Genomic DNA, 23,241 nt, shown 5'->3' on the forward strand with positions numbered 1-23,241 from the left:
AGTGCTGGGATTAAAGGCCTCACACCAGCACGCCCGGTGGGCTTTGCAGTTTTCTAGTCAAGCCCTGCTTCCGCTTTCTACTTCCTCCCTGCTGATGTGATGACGCAGCTCCTGGCGTCCTGCTCCTGCCAGGCTTTCCCTGCCATGATGGGCTTCTCGAATCTCAGAGCTAAGAATGAACCCTTCCCTTCCTTACACTGCTACGGGTCAGCAACTTTGTCCCAGCTACAACAAAGTAACTAATTCCCTGTTCTTGCCCCAACTCAGTGCTATCAATGTGGACTGTGTTCAGTTAGCTGACATGTAAATCTCTTGATAGAGTGAGCGGTGTAATAAACAGTGATATGATGGTGTGCCAGTGACCCACCCCAAGGCCCTGACCCAAACATAAGAAATATACCGGAGCCAGGTGTGATGGTGCACGCCTTTGATCCCAGCACTCAGGAGGCAGAGGTAGGAGGACCGCCATGAGTTTGAGGGCACCCTGAGAATACAGAGTGAATTCCAATTCAGCCTGGGCTAGAGTGAGGCCCACCTTGAAAAACCAAAACAAATAAAAAATAAATTAAAATTAAAATTAAATAAATAAAAATATGCCAGAAGGGCAGACCTAGGGAGGTTACGGACAGGTAGGGCAGAGCAACACAGCCAGTATGACTGAATATTAACTCCCTTGATCCTCCTGTCTCCCACAGGTCTCATACCCATGGATGCAGGGTCCGGCACCTTGGCCAAGACCACAGTGCCCTCGAGGCGCACAGCAGATGAACCAGTGCTCGCCACCTAACTTGCCCTTCCACCAAGGCATCCGACCAGCAGCTGTGCAGAGGAGCTGGTCCCAGGGATTCCCCAGCGCCATGGACCCGCAGGCCTCCCATCAGCGGCCCATGAGCACCAGCGGGAAGATGTTCTCTTTTGTGGTGGACCACAATTCCCCGGTCCTCAAGCAAGGTAGCATGGGGCCCCGGGGGTGGCCTTTGGAATGAATTTAAAGCCAGGAAGATAGATGGGCCTTGGTGGGGTTTGTCATTCTCTTGTCTCTGGTTCTAAAAATAAAATATGGTTAGATGTAAAAAAAAAAAAAAAATGAAGGGCATAGCCAAGTGTGGTGGTGGCACATGCTTTTAATCCCAGCACCAGGGAGAGTTAGGTAGGAATATCACTGTGAATTCACCAGCCTATAGAGTGAGTTCCAGGTCTGCCTATGCTAGAGTGATACTTGCTTCAAAAAAAAAAAAAAAAAAAAAAAGAACAAGAAAAAATTAAGGACAAACAGAATATCAGATCATAATAGTTTTTTTTTTAATTTTTTATTTATTTATTTGAGAGCGACAGACACAGAGAGAAAGACAGATAGAGGAAGAGAGAGAGAATGGGCGCGCCAGGGCTTCCAGCCTCTGCAAACGAACTCCAGACGCGTGCGCCCCCTTGTGCATCTGGCTAACGTGGGACCTGGGGAATCGAGCCTCGAACCGGGGTCCTTAGGCTTCACAGGCAAGCACTTAAATGCTAAGCCATCTCTCCAGCCCCATAATAGTTTTTTTAAAAAAATTATTTTTAATTTATTTGAGAGAGATGAAAAGGGCAGAGAGAATGGGCATGCCAGGGCCTCCAGGCACTGCAAACTAATTCCAGACACATGTGCCACCTTGTGCATCTGGCTTACATGGGACTTGGGGAATTGAATCTGAGTCCTTTGGGTTTGCAGACAAATGTCTTAACTGTTAAGCCATCTCTCTGGCCCAGAAATAGTGTTGTTTTTTTTAAAAAAAAAAAAAAAAAAAAACAGCTCTAGTCCTGGGGATATGGCTCAGCTGGTGGAGGGCTTGCCCAGCATATACAAAGCCTTAGGTTCAGTCCCCACCACCTCATAAAACCAGGCGTAGTGGCTCGTACCAGTCCCAGCTCTCAGGAGGTAGAGGTAGGAAGATTAGATGTTTAAGGTCATCTTGGCAACTGCCTAGACTACATGAGACCGTGTCTAAAAAGAGAGAGAGAGAGGGAGGGAGGGGGAGAAAGAAAGAGAGAAGAAAAAAAAGATAGCTATGCAGTGTGTAATCCATATGGCCTGATTTGTTCTTGGAGTTCTGGGCATGGACCCCAGGCTGTGTAGAACCCCTGTCCACAGGGCAGGGCCCCTGTGCAGAGCGTGAGGTGGCGTGCATGTGTATTCACACGTGCACAGTGTGTGGTAGGGCCTACATGACTTTTGGGCTCAGAGGTGCACGCGTGTTGGTAACTGAAATCCCCTTTGCACACCACTGCCCCCGGGAGGTTTCACACGGTGTCGGCACAGTACAGGAGGAGGACACGGAGCTCACCCAAGTCCGGGAGTTGCCTTCCCCAGGGGACGTAAGTACATTCACGCCAGGCTAATGTAATGGTTTTGGATAATGTTATCTTGGTGACTGTCCACTCACAGCTGGTTATATGAGGTGTATTGTTCAGAGTAGACATCCCTCATCTAGTCCTCACCAAAGCTTTGTGACCTTTGGGGATGGGACTTGCTCTGTCCCCTGTCCTCTTGGTCACAATAGCCTCAGTGATGGAGCAGTCAGTCAATTTAGACCTTCAGCTGGAGCCACAGGTTTCTTCCATGGTGTCATTCTTATTTTTTTTTTAATTTATTTATTTGAGAGCGACAGAGACAGAGAGAAAGACAGAGGGGGAGAGAGAGAGAGAATGGGCACACCAGGGCTTCCAGCCTCTGCAAACCAACTCCAGACACGTGCGCCCCCTTGTGCATCTGGCTAACGTGGGACCTGGGGAACCGAGCCTCGAACCAGGGTCCTTAGGCTTCACAGGCAAGCGCTTAACCGCTAAGCCATCTCTCCAGCCCTCATTCTTATTTTTTTTTATATTTTTTATTCATATTTTATTTATTTATTTGAGAGCGACAGACACAGGGAGAAAGACAGAGGGAGAGAGAGAGAATGGGTGCGCCAGGGCTTCCAGCCACTGCAAACGAACTCCAGACGCGTGCGCCCCCTTGTGCATCTGGCTAACGTGGGACCTGGGGAACCGAGCCTTGAACCAGGGTTCTTAGGCTTCACAGGCAAGCGCTTAACCGCTAAGCCATCTCTCCAGCCCTTCTTATTTTAATTGAGAATTTTTAAGACTATTTTTCTTCTTTATGTTTTATTTTATTTATTTATTAGAGAGAGAAAAAGAGGCAGGTATATATGGAGAGAGAGAGAATGGGCACATCAGGGCCTCTAGCCTCTGCAAACGAACTCCAGACACATGCGCCACCTTGCGCATCTGGCTTACGTGGGTACTGGGGAATTGAATCAGGGTCCAGAGTCCTTAGGCTTCATAGGCAAGTGCTCTAACCACTAATCCATCTCTCCAGCCCATGCTATTTTTATTTTCTTTATATATGTATTTGTGGGGAGAGAGAGAGAGAGAGAGAGAGAGAGAGAGAGAGAGAAAGAAAGAAAGAAGAAAGAAAGAAAGAAAGAAAGAAAGAAAGAAAGAAAGAAAGAAAGAAAGAAAGAAAGAGCGAGCATGCCAGGTCCTCTTGCTGCTGCAAACTCCAGACACGTGTGCCACTTTTTGCATCTGGCTGTACATGGATACTGGGGAATCAAACCCAGGCCAAAAGGCTTGCAAGCAAGTGCCTTTAACTGCTGAGCATCTCCCCAGCCTTGGATAGGAACATTTGCAAACATATAGCAAAGTAAAAAAAAAAAAAAAATACTAAAGCTATGCCCTGTGGTGCCAGCCTATAATGCCAGCCAGGCTGAGACAAGAAGATTATGTGGGGTTATTGTCTTTCTGGGCTACAGAGGAGTTCCAGGTCAGCCTGGGTAACTTAGCAGGAGCCTGTCTCAAAATAAAAGTAGAAAGAGGGCTGGATAGATAGCTCAGTTATACAGAACTTTCCTAGTATGTGTTAGAAGGGTGAGTGCCATCCAGAATACTGAAAAAAATCATTTTACAGAGGCCCTCCCACCTGTACGGTACTCTACACCCACGAATTCATCTTAGTTTCTGATGCATTTTAAGACAAATCCCATGCATTTGTAGTATTGCCTCTATTTTTTAGCATATTTATCCTAAACTCAGGTTGACAGTTTGTGTTTCCCACGCCAACTTCATACATACATATTAGGTATTAACTGCTACCCAGCAAGTTATCCTGAAGCCCTGTGGCCTCACATACACAATGAATAAGTGTTAACCTAGAATTCACGAGAATAAAAGCCACCGGCCACAAATTATGGCCAATTTGAAGCAAGCTTTTATTTGTGCACAGTGGAGCCGGGCTGGCAGCTGCCTCTCTAAGGCAGGGGTGCAGAGAGCAGCCCTGAGCCAAAGGCAGGTTTTTATAATTCCCAAACTGTAAGGTCGAGAGATTTCCAATAGGGAACTTGGCAAGCAAAATACAGAAGTAAATAGCAGTTCACGATTACTTGACCTGACATCTTGGGAGAGTCTTGAGGCAAGGCATTGTCAGAGTGGGGAGAACTCAGGTTCCGGGAAGTTCCAAGAGCTGCAGGCTCCAGGCAGGTGGTCAAGGTACAGTTAGACCAAACAGAAACTTAAGTTTCATAGTAAGCAGAACGAAACTGATCTTGACTTGATAATAAAATGGCTCCTAACTCTAAGATGGAGTCAGATTGGTCATCACAAGGACCTTGTGCAGGGCTGGAGAGATGGCCCAGCTTAGGTAAAAGGCACTTGCTTGCAGAACCTGCCCGCCCAGGTGTAATTCCCCAGTACCCGCATAAACAAAAATGCAAGTGTCTGGCATTTGTTTGTGATAGCAAGAACTCAGACATACCCATTCTCTCTCTCCCTCTCTCTCTCTCTTTCACTCTCTCTCTCTCTCTCTCTCTCCCTCTCATAAATGAATAAATAAATAAATACATAAAATTTCTTTAAAAGAACTAATTTCCTGACATTGTTTTGCATCTGGAAAAAATAGAATTTTCTAGTCCATCACATTTAGTCCTTTCCATTTAAGTCATTCTCTCTGTGTGCTCTCCCCTTGAACATTTTTTGTTTGTTTGTTTGTTTGTTTTTCGAGGTAGAGTCTTACTCTAGCCCAGGATAACCTGGAATTCACTATCTATTCTCATGGTGCCCTTGAACTCATGGCGATCCTCCTACCTGTGCCTCCCTAGTACTGGGATTAAAAGCATGCACCACCATGCCTGCCTGTACTTGTATTTTTATTTTTAAATATTTTATTTACTTATTTGAGAGAGTGTATAGGTATGGGTGAGCCAGGGCATCCTGCCACTTTGTGCATCTGGCTTTACATAGGTACTTGGGAATTAAATCTGGGCCATCAGGCTTTGCAAGCAAGTACTTTAACTGCTAAGTCATCTCTCCAGCCCTCCTTTGTACTTTATTTTCTTTTTATTTCTTTTATGGGCAAGAGAGAGAATTGGCATGCTAGGGCCTCAGCAACTGCAATCAAACACCATAAGCATGTGCCTCCTTATGCACATGTGTGACCTTGTGCGTCTGTCTTATGTGGGATCTGGGCAGTCGAACATGGGTCCTAAGGCTTTACAGGCCGGCACCTTAACTACTAAGCCATCTCTGCAGCCCCTTCTTTGTACTGTTAACATCAGAGTAGATGTAAACCTCAGAGCCAGGCTTGGTGGCTCACACCTGTAATCTCAGCACTCAGGAGGCTAAGGCAGAAGGACTGCCCCAAATTTAAGGCCAATTTAGGCTACATGGTGAGTTTCAGGCCCGCTTAGACTACATAATGAGATCCTGTTTCAAAAACTGAAAGCAGGGCTGGGAAGATGGCTTAGTGGGTAAAGCACTTGCTATGCAAGCATGAGAACCCAAGCTCAGGGCCTCAGCTCCAACACTGAGACAAGCTGGGCATGATGGTGCATGCTTGTAATCCCAGCCCTGGGACGCCAGGGACAGGGAATGCCTGGGGCTCACTGGCCAGCTTAGTCTAGCCAGATCTGTGAGCTTTAGGTTCAGCAAGAAAATCTGCCTTCACAGCTGGGTGTGGTGGTGCACACCTTTAATCCCAGCTCTTGGGAGGCAGAGATAGGAGGATCACCATGACTTCAAGGCCACATAGTGAATTCCAGGTCAGCCCGGGCTAGAGCAAGACCCTAACTCAAAAAAAAAAAAAAAAAATAGCAAGGAAGGAAGGAAAAAGAAAACCTGCCTTCAAATATAAGGTGGAGAGTGATCAAGGAAAATCTCAATGTTAGTCTCTGACCTCCACATGTATGTACATACACATGTGATCTCAGATGTATAAACACAAGTGCACACATACACACACACACACACACACACACACACATATCCAAAAACATGCAAAAAAAAAAAAAAACTAACTAAAAAAGAAAGATTACAATCTCAGAGGCAGTGATATGAAGCCAGTCTGGAAAAATCACACAAGCTGGGATCTTACGGTATCTTGCGCTGTCTGCTGATGTCACACAGTGTGGGCCAGTGCCATGGAACTGTCAGAAGAAACTGTGGCGGAGGGACTCTCGGGAGCAGCACCCCCCATGGAGATCTATGTGGACCAGGACCTAGACCAGCAGGACAAGGTGAGGGGTCTCAGAAGCTCTAGTCACCAACAGCGGGGCTCACCACCCCCTTTTGTTCTCTGCAGCACAGAAGTTCCTCTACCACCTCTTTTGAAAATTTATTTATTATTTATTTATTTATTTGTGAGGAGCTAGAGAAAGCCAGGACAGACACTGCGCAGCACCCTAAGACTTGCTCAGAAATTTCATCTCTTTACCAACATGTGCTTTTCAAAGTGACTTGCAGGTTAGCAGAAAGTTGGGGGCAAAGGAAACAGACATCACTCAGGGACAACAACTGCACAGAAGATGCCTTGCTCCCAGCTCTCCTCTCTGGATGAGCTCGAGTCTCTCCACTGATGCAGAACCCTCTTTGTCTTGGAGTCAGGGCGTGGTTGACCAGCCCAAGGCACAGAGGCATGGGGAGGCGGGACAGGAAAAAAAAATGGCTGGAAGAGCTGTAGCCCTTTCTTTGAAAGAAATGGATGAGGGGTGAGGAGAGGCTCACTGGGCAAAGTGCTGTGTGCACAGGATGAGGATTTGAGTCTGGATCCCCAGCATCCACACAAAATGCCAGGTGTGGTGGCACATGCCCATAATCCCAGCTTCATCAGTGAGCTCTGGGTTCAGTGAGAGACCCTATTTCTACCTGTCCTTGTCACCCCCCACAGTGACACTGCCCTCCCCACATTTTAGAAAGGGGTTCATTCCACACCCCCCTCTAAGCTTCCGTGTGGTCCTCCCGCAGGATGAGATCATTATGCTGCTGGGGAGAGAGGTGAACCGGCTCTCAGATTTCGAGATCGAATCCAAGTACAAAGACGCCGTGATAATGAACCTGCAGAGCGAAGTGGTCAACCTCAGTCACAGGCTGTCAGAGACTGCTGCCTCCAGGCACAGTGACAGGGGCATCCCGAAGTTTCAGGGACTGCATGAAGGCATGGATCCCAGGCAGAAAGAGATGGAGAACTTAAAAAGCCAGGTAGGACTTGGAGAGAGTCGGAGTCCACTCACACCACAGGGTGATGGCTCTCAGGGAGCACAGACAGAGGACAGCTGGGAAAAGGGAGTGATTATAGCAGTGTGGTGGCTGGGGACAGGAGGCCATGGGGGACAGAGGCTCAGCAGCTTCCCAGCACGGTGAGAGTGACATTGACACGTGCTGAGTGAAGTGTTTTCAGTGCTGGACCCACTTCAACCTCACAGTCCTCTGACAGCCAGTGTACAGATAAGGAAAATGAGGCAGCCCCAGAGATGCCAAGGAACTGCCTAGAGCTTGCACAGCATGTCAGAGGTGGGATGCCCCTTGAACTCTGGTCCGCTGTCTTGCTTTTGCTCCTTGCTTCCCACATTTACCCAACACTGTTTCATTGCTTGAGTGACCAATGCTCACACCCACTCCCCAGCCAGAAGAACAGTGGGTGGTTAGCTAAGGGGAGGGAGGCCTCTCTCTGAGCCCTGAAGGTAGTTAGTTACTGCCTCAATGATGGGTAATTTCACCAAATGAACATTCGCCACCTGGAAGGTTTGGATTTATCAGGTGTCTTCTAGTCTCTGGAAACTAGCCCCAAATTCTTTAAAAATAAAAAACAAAACAGGTATGGTTGTACACACCTTTAATCCTAGCACTCATGAGGCTGAGGTAAAAGTATCAACATGAGTTCAAGGCCAGCTTGGAGTTGCAGAGTGAGTTCCAGGTCAGCCTGGACTAGAGAGAGAGAGAGAGAGAGAGAGAGAGAGAGAGAGAGAGATCCTGCCAGCTCCCCCCCCAAAAAAAAAGATCATTGGGGGCTTGGGAGATGGCTCAAAGACATTTGGATTCCAAGAACTCACTTAAAGCCAGACACAGGTGCCGTGTGTGTGTGTGTGTGTGTGTGTGTGTGTGTGTGTGTGTGTGTATTCCCAACAGGGCTACAGCAATTGGAGGCAGAGTGAGGATAGAGACTCTGTTTCAAACAAAGTGGGAGACAAGGGCCAGAAAGACTTCCATATGCATGCATGGCATACACATGCACACACAGACACACACAGGCATTGATTTTGTGCAAAAATTGTACATCAGCAAAGCTGATAGAAAGAAAGCAGCCACAGACAAAGCTGATGCTGCTTAAAGTGTGGTCATCTCCTCCCACCCCACCCAGGCCTCTGCTCTCCAGTCCCTGTTTCTGTCCTCTTCCCTCCTATACCCAGCTCAAGTAGCATGGCTTCTGCTCTGGGCATGGACATGGCTTATGCATGGCAGTCCTTCCAGAGATGGAAGGTCCACAGGTCAAGAATGGGGCCCAGTTCCTTATAAAAATACTGCAGTCCCTCTTTTCCACATCTTGGGTTAGCCATGGCCAACCACAGCTGAAAAATACTAACTGAAAACTTCCAGAAGGAAGCAGCTCATATGCTTTGAATAACTTTTGTTACAGGATATCATTATATTTATTATTATAAGTTTTGTTATTGTTGCTGTTAATCTCTTCCTATGATAAGTCATGAAGTAAACTTTATCATGTGTTTGCATGCTTAAAAACTATTGCTGGGACAAAACACCCAACCATTGCTGGAGAGATGGCTTAGCAGTTATGGTGCTTGCCTGTGGAGCCTAAGGGCTCATGTTTGACTCTCCAGATCCCATGTAAGCCAGATGCATAAAGGTGAGGCAAGTGCAAGATCGCACATGCCCACTAAGTGTCACAACCGTCTGGAGTTTGATTGTAGTGGCTGAGACCCTGGTGCACCAATTCTTTTTCTGTCTCTTTCTCACTCACTCTCTTTAAAAAATTAAAAAAAAAAAAAAACAGAAGCAGCTGATGGAAAGAAAGGGTTTATTCCAGGCATTCAGCTTTGAGGGAAAGTTTCATCATGGTGGGGGGAGCATGGCAGGAGAAGACAGGTGAACATCAAATCTTGTCACATCAGCTGGGCGGTAGCAGCAAGAGTGAGCGAGCTCTGCACACCCAGTCTGCTGGACCAGTAAACCTTAAGGTCCTCCCCCAGGGCCACACCTCTTCCAGCAAGGTTCCACCTCCCAAAGGCTCTGCAGCCTTTCCAAATTCACCAGCTAGAGACCAAGTCTTCAAAACACATGAAGCTGTGGGGGACATTTCACATTCAGTCCGCCACAAAAACAAACATAGTGTGTGTAGGATTTGATATTCTCTAAGGTTTTGAGGGTGGTCTTTGACTTCCTCTCCCACAGGTATGGACCTTGTCTATTGATTGGTTCATGTTTTCATTCATCCATTTGTTTATTCTGGAGAATAGATATTCTAGGCTGGAGAAATGTTCCAGTGGTTAAGGCACTTGCCTGCAAAGCCTAATAATCCAGGTTCAATTCCCCAGTACCCACATAAAGCCAGATGCACAGTGGTGCATGCATCTGGAGTTCATTTGCAATGGCTGGATGCCCTGGCATGCCCATCCCTATCCTCATTCTCTCCCCAGGTATGGTTGCACTTGCTTTTAATCCCAGCACTCAGAAGGCAGAGGTGGGAGGATCACTTTGAGTTTGAGGCCAGCCTGAGACTACATAGTGAGTTCCAGGTCAGCCTGGGCTAGAGCGAGACCCTACTTTGAAAAAACAAAAATATTAAAAAATAAATAAATATTTAGTCTTTACCATGCTATTTTCTGGGCACTCAACAGGGAACCAAGCTGGCATGGTCTTTGCTTTCCTTGGTTCTCTTCTGCTATAGTTTTGCTCTTGTGTGTCCCCCAGAAGCCCATTATTTAAAGCTTGGTTTCCATCCCAGGGGAGGTGATGCAACCTTTCAGAAGTTGGGGTCTGGTTGAAGGCAGTTAGGTCATTGAGGACACATGTGCCTTTGATGGAGATATAGGGACTCCAGACGATCCTCTTTCTCCCTCGTTGCTTCCTGGTCACCATGTGAGGAGTCTCTGTCTCTGCCACATGTTCCCATGGTCATGTTCTGCCCACAGGCCCAAAGTGCAGGGCCACCTGATCAAGGACCATAAGCTCTGTGAGCCAAAGTAACACTTTTAAGTTGACTGTCTTGGGGATTTTTGTTACAGTAACAGAGAGCTGGCTAATACATGTTCTGATGAAGGAAACATAATAAACAGGTAAGCAAATTCATGTTCTAATAGTTAAGCAGATGAATAGCCTTCCTTTGGGCCTGTTTATGAGAGAATAATGAACACAGCAGGTCCTACAGGAACGCCCACTGCAAACAGCTTCCCTGACATGCAGCTGTCTCATTGACAAGCATCTTTCACTTCAGCTGAGTACAATTCTGCAGTCAGATAGTGAAATACCCTTTTCAGAAATTCTCCCAATTCAGAGCATAGCCGAGTCCCACCTGTAAGCTTTTAAATGAAAGGTTCTTTTTAAAAAATATTTTATTTACTTATTTTCAAGCAGAGATTGAGAGACCGAGAGAAAGAGAGAAAGCCAGACAGAATATGAACTCTAGAGCCTCCAGCCATAGCAGACTAACTCCAAACACTCATGCCACTTTGTGCATCTGGCTTTACGTCAGCACTGGGGAATTGAACCTGGGTTGTTAGGCTTTGCAGGCAAGTACCTTAACTGCTGCGCCATCTCTCCAGCCCTAAAAGAAAAATTATTGGAGCTGGAAAAGATGGATTAGTGGTTAAGGCTCTTGCCTACAAAGCCAAAGCACCCTGGTTCGATTCTCCAGGACCCCATGTAAGCCAGATGCACAAGGGAGTGCATGTGTCTGGAGGTTGTTTGCAGTGGTTGGAAGCCCTGGCACATCTATTCTCTTCTCTCTCTCCCATATGTGTGTGTGTGTGTGTGTGTGTATGTAGAAATGTTCTTAAAGACAGGCTTAAGGAAGACTTATTGGAATGTATTTGGTTGAGGGGGGAGGTTTATTGGAGTGGTTAGTATACTATGGAAGAGTATGATAGTCATTAAAGTCAAAGAAAGAGCGGGGCTTTGCTTTCCAAAGAACACAGGGAGTCCCCAACTTGTGTAAGTTTTTGGGGGAGGACGAATAGTCCAGACCACATGACTCGGATTATGTGCTAGAGCCTTGGAGGTGCTGGCTGGGGGTGAGGAAAGTGAGCACGGCACTAGAGAGGACCCAGGGCTGTAACTCAGGTGGGCTTGGGACCTGGGCAACAAGGGAGCTTATCTTGCTTTATAAGCAAGGCCTCAGTCAGCAGAGCCTCTTAAAGTAACCACGTCTGTGTTCTAACACCATTCAGGCACCTTCACGTTGCTGTGACAAAATCCCTGACAAGAAGCCACTTAAGGAAGGAAGGGTTCATTTGGGCTCTCAGCTCAAAGTCACAGTCCATCATGGTGGGGAAGGCACAGTGGAGGGAGCCTGAAGCAAAGCTGGTCAGAGAAAGGAAGGCTGGTGCTCAGCTCACTTCCTCCTCACTCAGCCTGAGACCCCACCCCACGAGATGGTGCCGCCCTCAGCTGGGGGGGGTCTTTCCATCTCCATGAACCTACTCTGGAAACCCCCTCACAGACATGCCCAGAGGTGTGTATTTCCATGGTGATCCTAAATCCCACCAAATTAACAAGATTAACCATCACAGAGCAATACCATGAAATAACGATCATCTTTGAGACCATGTCAGAAGGTCATGTTTTAAATGTTGTTTCAGGTGACTAATGACATCTGAAAAATTGCCGGAACATTCTGGAGATCATTACACTTGATTTACTGCGCTGTTGCTCTCCCTCCCTGTCTTGACCGCTGCTCATCCCAGAGAGGGGATATTTGATAACAGGCACTCCTCAACTACAAGATGCACAGGGCTTAAATTCAAATCAAGTTTCCTCTGCCTGTGCTTCAGCTTCCTTCGTATTCCATGGCCAGAAGAGCACCCTGGCAGAAGCACGGTGCTGATTTATTGTTCTGATTGCTTTCCAGTGTTCCCCAGGGTCCCCTGAAAGCATGCGCAGTAACCATTTGCTCGCAGAGATCTCCCAGCCACCCGATGCTGCTAGAAAACTCTCACCTCCATGGCGGCGGCTGTGCTAATTAACAGACGGGTTGCTATGCCGAGACAATAACTCTTCCCAGCGCTGTTAACCTTCTTATGATCCAGTGCCTGTTTTATTACACGGCCTAACCAGGCAGTAAACATCTTGGGGTTTATGCCAATGATAGACAATCTGGATATTTATTTTGGTAATAAAAGTCATAAAGAGGCTTGAAAATTACTGGGTAATTCCCAACCATCTGAAATCCTGAAGCTGTAATAAACTGAAATATTTTCTGTAGGTATTTACTTTTTTTTTTTTCTTTTTGAGCCAGGGTCTCACTCAAGCCCAGGCTGATATGGAACTCACTGTGTAGTCCAGACTGGCCTCAAACTCATGGTGACCCTCCTACCTTAGCTTTCTGAGTGCTGGGATTAAAGGCATGAGCCACCATACACACAACTAGCATTGAACTCTTGAGGGGACATCCTTGCCCATCCCAGGGGTAAATCCATTCTTGGAGAATGCCACTGGTGTCATGCCAATGAAAGCCTCAAGATTTGGTGGTTTGAATGTGAAATGACCCCCAGAGTCACATGTGTTTGTGATTGAGCCTCATACTTAGTCCCTAGGGGGTGGAAACTTTGGGGGGTGGAGCCGTGCTGGAAGAGGTGTGTTGCTGGGAGGCAGGCTCTGGGATTGTACAACCTAGCCCTGCTTGCAAGCGCCAGCAAGCGCACCCTGTCCTTCCTCCCTGCTGGTGTGGCAATGTGACACCTGGCTGCCTTCTCTTGTCATGCACTCCCATGGTGAAGCTTCCCCTCAAAACTATGAGCTGGAGATAAACCTTTTATTTCCATAAACTGCTTCTGGTCAAGTGTTTTGTCCCAGCAAGGAGAAGGTAACTGATAATAAACTACAAACTATAAACTTTAAAAAAAAATTCCAAATGTCTTTGTTAAATTATTTTATTTATCTATTAGAGAGTGAGAGAAAGAATGGGCACAGCAGGGCCTGTTCTCACTACAAACAAACTCCAGATGCATGTGCCACTTTGTGTCTGGTTTATGTGGGTACTAGGGAATTGAACCTGGGTCTTTAGGCTTCACAGGCAAACACCTTAACTGCTAAGCCATCTCTCCAGCCTCCAAGTATCTTTTGTGGCAACGTTGTTTCTTTCTACAAGGTAAATGGGAAAAGGTGAGTTGTCTTCATTCAAAATTTCCTAAGCACAAACTCACAGCAGTGAAGCTCTGAGGAGGCTAAGGGGACACAGCCTGTGTTCCCCCCGTGTCTGGCATGCTCCCTTCTCCGGTGTCTCAGTTGTCCCTAGTGTGCTGCCCCAAGGGTCACAGAATCTAACCACAAGAGTACATGAAATGAAGCACATAAATTGTAGTCCTGAGGTCGGGTAGATGACTCAGTAAAGTGTTTGCCTCACAAATGTGAGGACCTGAGTTTGGATCCTCACCCACATAATATTCAGTGGCACGTGCTCATAATCCCAGTTCTGGGGGGGGTGGGGAGTAGACGGATAGAAACAGGAGGATTCTAGCTGAATCAGGGTCAGTGAGAGACTCTATAAAGCTTTGATCCTGTTCTACCAGTTAATAATCCTGGGTCCAGGAAAGAAACCAAAAACTGGACTATGAGCGCCATCTGGTGGTGAGACACAGCACATCCTTCTCAGCCTGAGCTAAGCTGTTCCTTCCATCCCCCCTTTGTCATGCCAGGCTTGTGACATGTGACAGTTAGCAGGGATGCTTTATTTCCTCTCAATGGAAGCAGTTAAGTGTGTCTAGACAAGATTTACAAACACACACAAAAGTATTCTCAATCTGCCTTCCTTTCCCCAGTCAGTCAGAGACCAAAGCTCAAACCCGGTGGGGTCATCATCGCTAATGTCTATATGCTGTGCTCTCAGTGTAGGCTGAGCACTTTCAGATATCTTAACTTACTGAAATCTCCCAACCGTCTCATGAAATCTAGACTAGCACCGTCACACTCAAAGTGACAACCTGAGACACGATCGTGTCCCCCTGCACTGGTTCAGCCTGAGTGTGGCGGGGACCACATGTGCAGATATCAAGTCTGGCTCAAAAGCCCAGGCTGTACATTACAGACTCCAGCTTCTTTTAAAAAATAGTATTTATTTATGTAACAGGAAGAGGGGCCACAGAGAGAGAAAGAGAGAAAGTATGGGAACATCAGAGCCTTTTGCCTCTGCAAATGAACTCCAGACACATACACCACTCTGTGCAGCTGGCTTTGTGTGAGTACTGGGGAATCAAACCCAGGCTGCCAGGCTTTGCAAGCAAGTGACTTTAACCTCTGAGCCACCTCCCCAGCCTGATTCCAGCTTCAAATGCAGCGCAATAGGGAGGAAGACTGGAAACCAGACACCTGCATGCTGGACTTGAATGGGAGCCACAACCCTGGGCAGCTGTGAGGTCCTGAACAAGTGACCCCACCTCTCTGAGTCTCAGTTTGTTCACTTTAAAGGTGGGGGCTGGAGCGATGGCTTAGCAGTTAAGGTGCTTGCTGGCAAAGCCTAAAGTCCCATGTTTGGCTCTCCAGATCCCATGTAAGCCAGACGCACAAAGGTGATACAAGCTCAAGGTTGCATATGCCCACTAGGTGGCGCAAGCATCTGTAGTTCAATTGCAGTGGCTGAGGCCCTGGCATGCCAGTTCTCTCTCTCTCTCTCTCTCTCTAAATAGAAAATTAAAAATAATTTAAAGGTGGGAACGGAACAGAGACGTCCTTCATGAGGCTCTGTGGAAGGAGTCCTGATGGCGCACACATGTGTGCAGTGTATGTGCCGTGAGTGAGCTTGAAGCTCCAGGGGTAGGGTTACATATGCCTGTTGTCATTGTCATCTGAGGTAATTAAAGTTACAACCTGCACCCCTCCCTTGAACTTTGTTTTGAATCCAGGAAGTTCTGGCTGACGGGGAAAGCCACAGCTGGTCTTTCTAATGCCCCAGAAAAGGCCCATTAAGAGGGTAGAGTGGGGGAGGAGGGATAGCTCAGGGGGATAAGTAAGAGCTGCGCAAACATAAGGGTTAAGATCTAGATCCCAGCACCCCTGTAAAAGCTGGGTGCAGTGGCGCATGCCTGTCATCCCAGTGCTGGGGAGGTGAGACATGAGGATCCCTAGGCTCTGCTGGCTAGCTAGTCTAGCCATCTTGGTGAGCTATAGTTGTAATAAGTCCCCGTCTCAAGAAATAAGGTGGAGGACTGGGGATATGGCTCAGTAAAAGGCGCTTGCTGCTTAAGCGTGAAGGCCTGGGGTTGGGGGCGCCTGGGACCTCTCCAGTTCATTTTCCCCAGGACTCATTAAAAGCAGGTTGTACACATCTGTAACCCCAGTTTGCTGGGGCGTGCTGACAAAAAATAGCAGCTTCAGATAGAGAGAGACCCAGTCTGCAGGAAGTATGTGACCAAATGATAGAAAGCCATACCCAAAGTTGTCCCCCGGCTGCTGCATGCATGCATACGGCACACGTATCATAGGCCATATGTAACGCACCACACCACCCAGACTCCCCCTCACACAGACGCACGGTAGAAAGTGACCATGGGAGACACCTGCCGTCAACCTCTGGTCTACACATGCACACATGCATATACACATATACACAATACACAATGTCCCCACATCCATACAAACACATACATACCCCACATACATGTGCAAAAAAAAAGGGGGGGTGGGTGGGCATGGTGGCACACCCAGCTCTAGGGAAGCTGAGGTTGGAGGATCACCTTGAATTTGTAGGCAGCCTGGGGCTACAGTAAGACTCTGCCTTAGGGGGAAAAAAGAAGAGATGGAAAGGTACCTTGGGCAGCTGGGCCTCTGCCCCTTTGTCAGGACCAAGACAAGATTGTGTGGTCAGTGGGAATCTCTTGTTTGGGAAGCAGTCATGGGTCTTAGACCTGGGCCAGCTCCCTCTGACCAGGTGCCACCTCCTCCCACAGGTTAGTGCCCTTCAGAAAGGCTACAGCCAGGTGTTGTGCCAGACCCTGACGGAACGGAACTCAGAAATCGCATCCCTGAAGAACGAGGGTGAGAATTTGAAGAGGGATCACGCCATCACCTCCGGTGAGCTCCTTTGAATTGGATTTATATGCTTCCACCTCCCGACCCCGTCCTGGCCCTGGCAGACATCACCAATCAACTGCCGCATTTTGCTCCCCGAGCTTGGCCAGAACCTGAGGGTTCTCAGCGGCTCTTCCATCAGCGCCATCCATGAATGGGAGTCTTTCCAAGGAGAGTATTTGCAAAGGCAGGTCTGGCACATGTGGCTCAAAGTCAGCCTTGGTCGATGTGTGAACAAATTTCTTCTCTTAACAAGAAACTTTCTGGGCGCTGATCTCACCAGAGAAAGCAGGAGTTGCATGTGGCTCTGGAGTGAGGCACCACTGTAAGGCTCCCCAGTGTCTGACCCATTTTGCCCCAGTGCTCTTGGGCCCAAGTGGAAGTAGTTCACTTATTGACCAGCTAAGGCAATTTGATGTGGGAAGATTTGGAAGCGGGGCCGCCAACTCATGCGCCACCCCCGCGGAGCACAGGTTATTTAGTTTGGATTCATTCATTCATCACAGTTGCTGTTCTGGGCTGTGAGGGGAACACCTCAGCAAGTCATGATCTATTACTGTACTTACAGGACTTTCATGGGAGAGCATGACAGGTAACGATGAGCAGACAGATAAGTAGACAAGCCCATTTCAGGGTGCCCTGGTATTGGAGTTACCTGGGACAAAACACCAGACCACCAGCAGCATGTGGAAGGAAAGGGTTTGTTTGGGCTCATGGTCTCAAGGGGTTGTTTCATCACAGCATGGCAGAGCACAGGCTGGGCATCACACCTTGCCACAGCAGCTGGGAAGCAGCAAGAGAAAGCTGCTGTGGCAAGGGGGAACTAACATGTATCACCCCAAAGCCAAGTCCACCCTTTAGCAACACACCTCCTCTAGCAAGGCTTCACATCCCAAATTGCCACCAGCTGGGGACCAAGTATTCAAAACACAGAACACATGAGCCTATGGGCATTTCACTCAAACACCATATCTGATGATTTCACTTTGAGTGACAAGGGCCTCCCCCATTCCAAACAATGCCTAAGCCCAGGTTTGTCTGACTCCCTGACTACAGCAGGTGGTGTCTGAGGCTGAAGTGAGAGGGATACGACAGGTCTACACAGGGAAGGAAGGCCGGGCCCAGGAACACCTCTTCCTATTTCTGGGGCTCAGTGCAGTGCCTGTCCCACATGAGGTGCTCAGCCAGCATCCCAGGACATCCTAGGCTGGGGAAGAGCAAAGGCCAAGACCTGGAAGTCACATTCTACCATTCACAAGGTCATAATCGGTTATACACTTCAGTCCTGTTCAGGCTGAGAGGTAGCTACTCAAAGGAGTTCAGTCCAGGGAGACAAGAAACCCCAGGGCCATTTTGGAAGTTAGCATCACAAATGACCACAGGTAGCAGGCAATAACTGCATGTTAACCCCTGTGCTGCATTCTGTGTACACAGCATCTCAGTTAACTATAAGCAGTATAGCTCTGTAGGCACAGTGGAAGATGAAGTAGCCTGTTTCAGACCACTGAGCTCATCAAGTGATAGAAACAGGCTTCGATCTCAGATGAGTGTGACTCCATCCACCCCACCAGCAAGCCTCCAAGATGGGCCACTGACCCCAAGCCCATCACATGGCTCTCTAATCGTGGGCCTTTGCTCCCTAAGCCCAGAGTGTGATTTGTAGGTCACAAGCCCTGTCCTCATGCTTCTTCTATGCCCAGTGATACCCCTAACTTCTCTTGATTGTCCCTGAGGCCTGAAGTGATGTTCAGGTTGTTGGTCTGTTCTGTGACTTTTCCTGGAGTCCCATGAACAAATGTCCATCCACCTCAGATAGTGCACTATGTCCTCCCCGGGTCTAGCTTGGGTAAACCAAGGAGTGTGTTGCTGTGGCTCACAGGAGCTTGGGAGAGTCAAAGGCAACTGCATCACTGGAAAGCCCAGCCCAGAATGGGTAATGGCTCCTATAGGCTGTCACCCTGGAGCCTCCTGCACAACTAAGTCGGCAGCTCTACCAAAGAGTCTCCTCTCCAGTAACTGCTACTGCTTATATAAAACCTGGGAAGGAGCCCTGAATCTTGTAAGCTTCTGGGCCTCCTGAGCCTGGTAAATTGCTTCAGTTTATCTTCCTGCTGGAGAAAATGTTCTAATTTAGAGGAAATGGCTGAACAGCTTGCTCTTAGCCCCATTCTGGGATGTGAAGGGGAGAGTATCTTAATGCCAGGGTCATTCTTAAGTGGCTGAAGATGACAGGAAGGACAGTAACCCCCATTGCCTCTTTGATCTCAGTGTCTTTTTTTTAAAAAACAGAGATGGTGACATCTTTACAGAAAGACATGGTAGCAAGGAACGAGCAGGTTCAGCAGCTGAAAGAGGAAGTGACTCAATTGAAGACACAGAACAAGGAGAAGGAGCAACAGCTGGAAGCGCTGGGCTCCAGGGTGAGTTTGCAGGTCACTGTCCTGGTCCCCCGCTACCCCAGTGGAAAGGTCCTAGACTACAGTAACTCTACAGGCTCATTTCATTTACCTTGGGCACTGGCTTTGAGAAGCCGGGCGTGGTGGCGCAGGCCTTTAATCCCAGCACTTGGGAGGCAGAGGTAGGAGGATTGCTTGAGTTTGAGGCCAGCCTGAAGCTACATAGTGAATTCCAGGTCAACCTGGGCTAAAGTGAAACCCTACCTTGAAACCCCTTCCCCCAAAAGAGAAAGGGGTAGAAGGACCGGAAAGCAGGAAAAGTACAAAAAAAAAAAAAAAGGGTATACTAGATTCACAGCCTCTTCTCACAGCATGGAGGCCAAGGTCATAAGGAGGAGCTGCCCAGAGGGCAGAAACCTAAAGTGACCTGGGAAAAAAAGATTAAAACAGGTGGCCATGATTCCTACAGCTTTCTTAAAAAAAAAAAAATTATAATGTGCACATGGCTCAGAAACACCATGTGGATTCAAATCCTGAACATGTTTCCTAACGTCTGTTATGAGTTAGTATGCTACACACACTTGTGATCCAAGCACTTGGGAGGCTGAAGCAGGAGGAATGTGAGTTCAAAGCCAGCCGAGGCTACATAGTGAGACTGTCTCAAAAAAAAAAAAAATTAGTTTGTGTGGTGGTTTGGATGTCCCCCATAGTCTCACGTGTCTGTGATGAAGCCTTATGCTTGATCCCCAGCTGGTGGAACATTTGAGAAGTGGAGCCTTGCTGGAGGAGGTGTGTCACTGGAGGCGAGCCTTGGAGTTTATTAATCCAGCCCCCCTTGACTGTGCTAACTAGCTCACTCTTGCTACTTCTTCCCAGCTGATGTGACAAGATGTGATGCCCAGCTTATGCCCTGCCTTGCTGTCCGTGACATGATAAGACCTCCCTTTGAGACTGTAAGCAGAAATAAACCTTTGCTTCCATATGCTGCTTTTGGTCAGGTGTTTTGTCCCAGAAATAAGAAGGCAACTACAGCAGTGTGTTTAAGACAGCGGCACACGTACCTAAGAGCATAGTGAGGCTTAACATGAAACAGGACTGGAATCTGGATAGGTGCAAAGCAGGACCACAATGGCCTTAACCTCCATTCTGGCCAACAACTTCCATGCAGAGTGCTGGGGTGAAGCCATCTGGACTGGTCTCTGCCCTTCAGACATTAGAGCAGATGAAGGTGTCTCTGTGTGAAATGAGCCTGGTACACAAGTTAAAACCTCTTGAACATAATGGTCAGATTTCACCTGCAGCACTGACTTTAGAATCCAGACCCTGTTTCAGAGCCCAGATCTGTGTTTGTACGATTTGTCCATTTAGGGGTAACTTCTTACAGCCAGAACAGGACAGGCAGAGCACTGAGTGTGGCATCAGACCAACCAGGGCCCAATCCTCAAACTTGCTTTTAGTGGCACTTATGTGACCTCTATCTCCTCGTCTGTGACAAGGAAACAAGAAATCTTTTTCAGGAAGTGAATGGATAATTGACACACCCTTCTGCTCTGCACATGCCATCTGACCTTTCTGAGCTCTCTGCCTTCATTTTGTGGGGGGGCAGGGGGACATATTGACTTCCTGGATTAAAATACAATTGTTGCATGTTGGGGTGGGTTGCTAGGCAGGGGGATGGATAAAGCAAAAGAACGATAGAACAACAGAATCTGTTTTGTATCCTGCCACCCTAAGTGAACTTGAGTCATTTTGACCCCTTCCGGTTTCCGTTCTATCCTGTGCCTTTCTTTCTCAGGATGTTGTCCCCATGGCCAACAGTATCTCTCCTACCTGGCCTCTTATTGCATAAATCATGTGTAAGTTTTTTTTTTTTTTTTGAGGCAAAGTTTCAATATGGAGCTCAGGCTAGCCTTAATCCTCCTGCCTCACCATTCTCCTGCCTCAGCCTCCCCATTGCTGGGATTATAGGCATGTCCCATCAGGCCTGGCCTGTGTGTGAATTTTAGAAACACAAGTACACAATCCCGAAAAAGCAAAACCAAGCACGAAAGAGAAACGTGCATCTCTTATTGTCTGTTCTTCCACTGCTGTTTCTGTATATTACCTAGAAATATACTGAATTTGTTTTATACCTGTATCTTCAAGTCTTCGACATTTCCTGTTTTTCTCTTGCATTGTCATTGGTCTTAAAGGCTATGTCATGGTCCCTGGTCTGTACACAGTGTAACTAAGTGTACTGGTTCCTCTCATTGCTGTGATCAAATACCTGGCAGAAGCAGCCACTCAGGGAAGTTGGGGTGCATTTGGGCTCTCAGTTGGCAGCAGGAGGCAGCACACTTGGGAAGCAGAGAGCATACAGGCAGTGGCTCGGGACCATCAAACCTTAGGTCCGGCCCCCAGTGATCCACTTCCTCCAAAGAGGCTCCACCTCCTACCTATAGGCGACAGTTTGCATTCAAGTCACCTGTCTAGACTTCACCACCGATGGCAGAAGGATACGTGGGACCCAGCACCTCCCGGATTACCTACTGACACCTAAGGGTTACCGGGAGAGAGGGGTCAGGCGCATCAGTGGTTTAGCCACTGGTAAATTGCCCATTGTACAGTAGGTAACCTTCCACCCATGAGAATGCAAGCTTCACTCATGCAAGCTACACTCATTTAACTGGATGGGTTAAAAAATAAAAGGCATGAAAATAAGACAGGGGTTGATGGGGAAGAAGGGTGTTAATAGGAGGGAGAGGGGATAAGAGTGAGGACTGAGAAAAATGAGATCAGAAAACATTACATACATGTATGAAACTATCAGACATGGGGAAAAAACTTGAAATTCTGTGAAGAAGATCTCTGAACCTTCATGAAGGCTCACAGAGGGATCCAGTCCCTAGCTTTAGGATGTGTTCCTAAGTGGAATTACAGGATCTACAGAGAGGAGCACTCAGCCACCTCTCCACCCCTGCATTGCTAGCTTTTGGAAAGGAATTTAGATTTGTTTTCCCTCAGATCCGGAAAGAACGAGGTAAGAACCGAGAGCTCCTGCAGCGTTCATGTGCCTGTGAGACAGGCTGGAGCATGGGTGTGCTGCTGGGTGAGAATGGGACAGAGTGCTCTGGGAAAGACAGGGCCCCCTCCTCACAGCCAGCCTCAGCCTCTGTGTCTGCCATCCTCTCTCCTCAGTGCTCAGTGCTGAAAGAAGAGCTAATGAAGGAAGAGGGCCACAAGGAGCACAGGGAGGCCCAGGAGAAAGAGTTAAAACTCTGCAAAAGCGTGAGTTCAACTTCCGTATCCACACGCACCCTCAGAGGAGCTAGGCTTTGACCTTGGGGTTGGTGGTAGGATACATGAGCCTTCCCAAAGCAGAAAGTTCTGTGCTCTGTGTGTGTGTGTGTGTGTGTGTTGTATGCACGTGTGCAGGTGTGTGCCCTCACACACCCATGAGGAGTTGTATGCACCTGTGCAAGTGTGTGCGCCTTCACACGCCACACAGAGTTGTATGCAAGTGTGCAGGTGTGTGCCCTCACACACCCAGGCAGAGTTGTGTGCAGGTGTGTGTGCCCTCACACACCCATGCGGGGTTGTGTGCACGTGTGCAGGTGTGCAACCTCACACACCCATGTGGAGGCCAGAGGAGAATGTCGGATGTCCTCCGGTATCACTCTTCTTGGTAGTTTCCTTGAGAAAGAGTCTCTCAGGGCTCTGCCTCCCGTGGTCATAGGAGCTTTAGGATCACACAGCCATGCCCCATTTGGGGTCCAACTCTGGCCTCATGTGAGTGCTGAGGAATTGAACCCAGGCCAGTGTGTGTGCAAGCAAATGTCTTTAATCCTTGAGCCATCTCTTCAGCCCCCAAGAAAGCCTTTCACTGAACCTGGAGCTTCCGTTTATGGTTAGGCTGCTGGACCAGCTAGCCCAGTAATCCTCCAATCTCCACCACCACCCCCCCACACACACATGGGCCTGAGGTCACAGGTGCTGCACATGGCCATGCCTGGGTTTCTACATGGGTGCTGAGGTTTGAACTCAGACTCTCCCGGGTCTTCATGCTTGTTTGGCGAGTGCTTTTGCCCACTAGGCCACCTCCGCAGCGCTTCTGTTGTTGAATGTAGTCTTACGGTCTGCTGCTTGCTGCCTCTGGCTGTCAGAGTGCGATGGGTGAGAAGCTGTAGGAAACTCTCCCAGGACTCGGTGGCCCTGGTGTTCTGTCTCCCTCATGGGTCCCGCTGGGCTGGACAAGGACAAGAGTACAGGTGGGAGGGTGGCCAGTTGGCCAGCACGTGTAGGTAGAAGTTTACTCTGCTCTCCTGCC

The 23,241-nt window shown here is 48.1% G+C and overlaps 1 protein-coding gene across 1 annotated transcript in view; it reads left to right on the forward strand.

Annotated features, from left to right (window-relative positions):
- Window positions 1–23,241, forward strand: part of Fhad1 (forkhead associated phosphopeptide binding domain 1) — a 136,725-nt gene that overhangs the window by 16,157 nt on the left and 97,327 nt on the right. Inside the window, exons 4-9 of the mRNA XM_045150005.1 lie at window positions 696–951; window positions 6,433–6,542; window positions 7,270–7,503; window positions 16,419–16,542; window positions 18,829–18,959; window positions 22,113–22,202. Coding sequence (XP_045005940.1) covers window positions 696–951; window positions 6,433–6,542; window positions 7,270–7,503; window positions 16,419–16,542; window positions 18,829–18,959; window positions 22,113–22,202 — 945 coding nt within the window. The remainder of the gene's footprint in view (window positions 1–695; window positions 952–6,432; window positions 6,543–7,269; window positions 7,504–16,418; window positions 16,543–18,828; window positions 18,960–22,112; window positions 22,203–23,241) is intronic.

This window comes from Jaculus jaculus, chromosome 5 (genome assembly GCF_020740685.1).
Source record: "Jaculus jaculus isolate mJacJac1 chromosome 5, mJacJac1.mat.Y.cur, whole genome shotgun sequence".
Lineage (NCBI taxonomy): Eukaryota > Metazoa > Chordata > Mammalia > Rodentia > Dipodidae > Jaculus > Jaculus jaculus.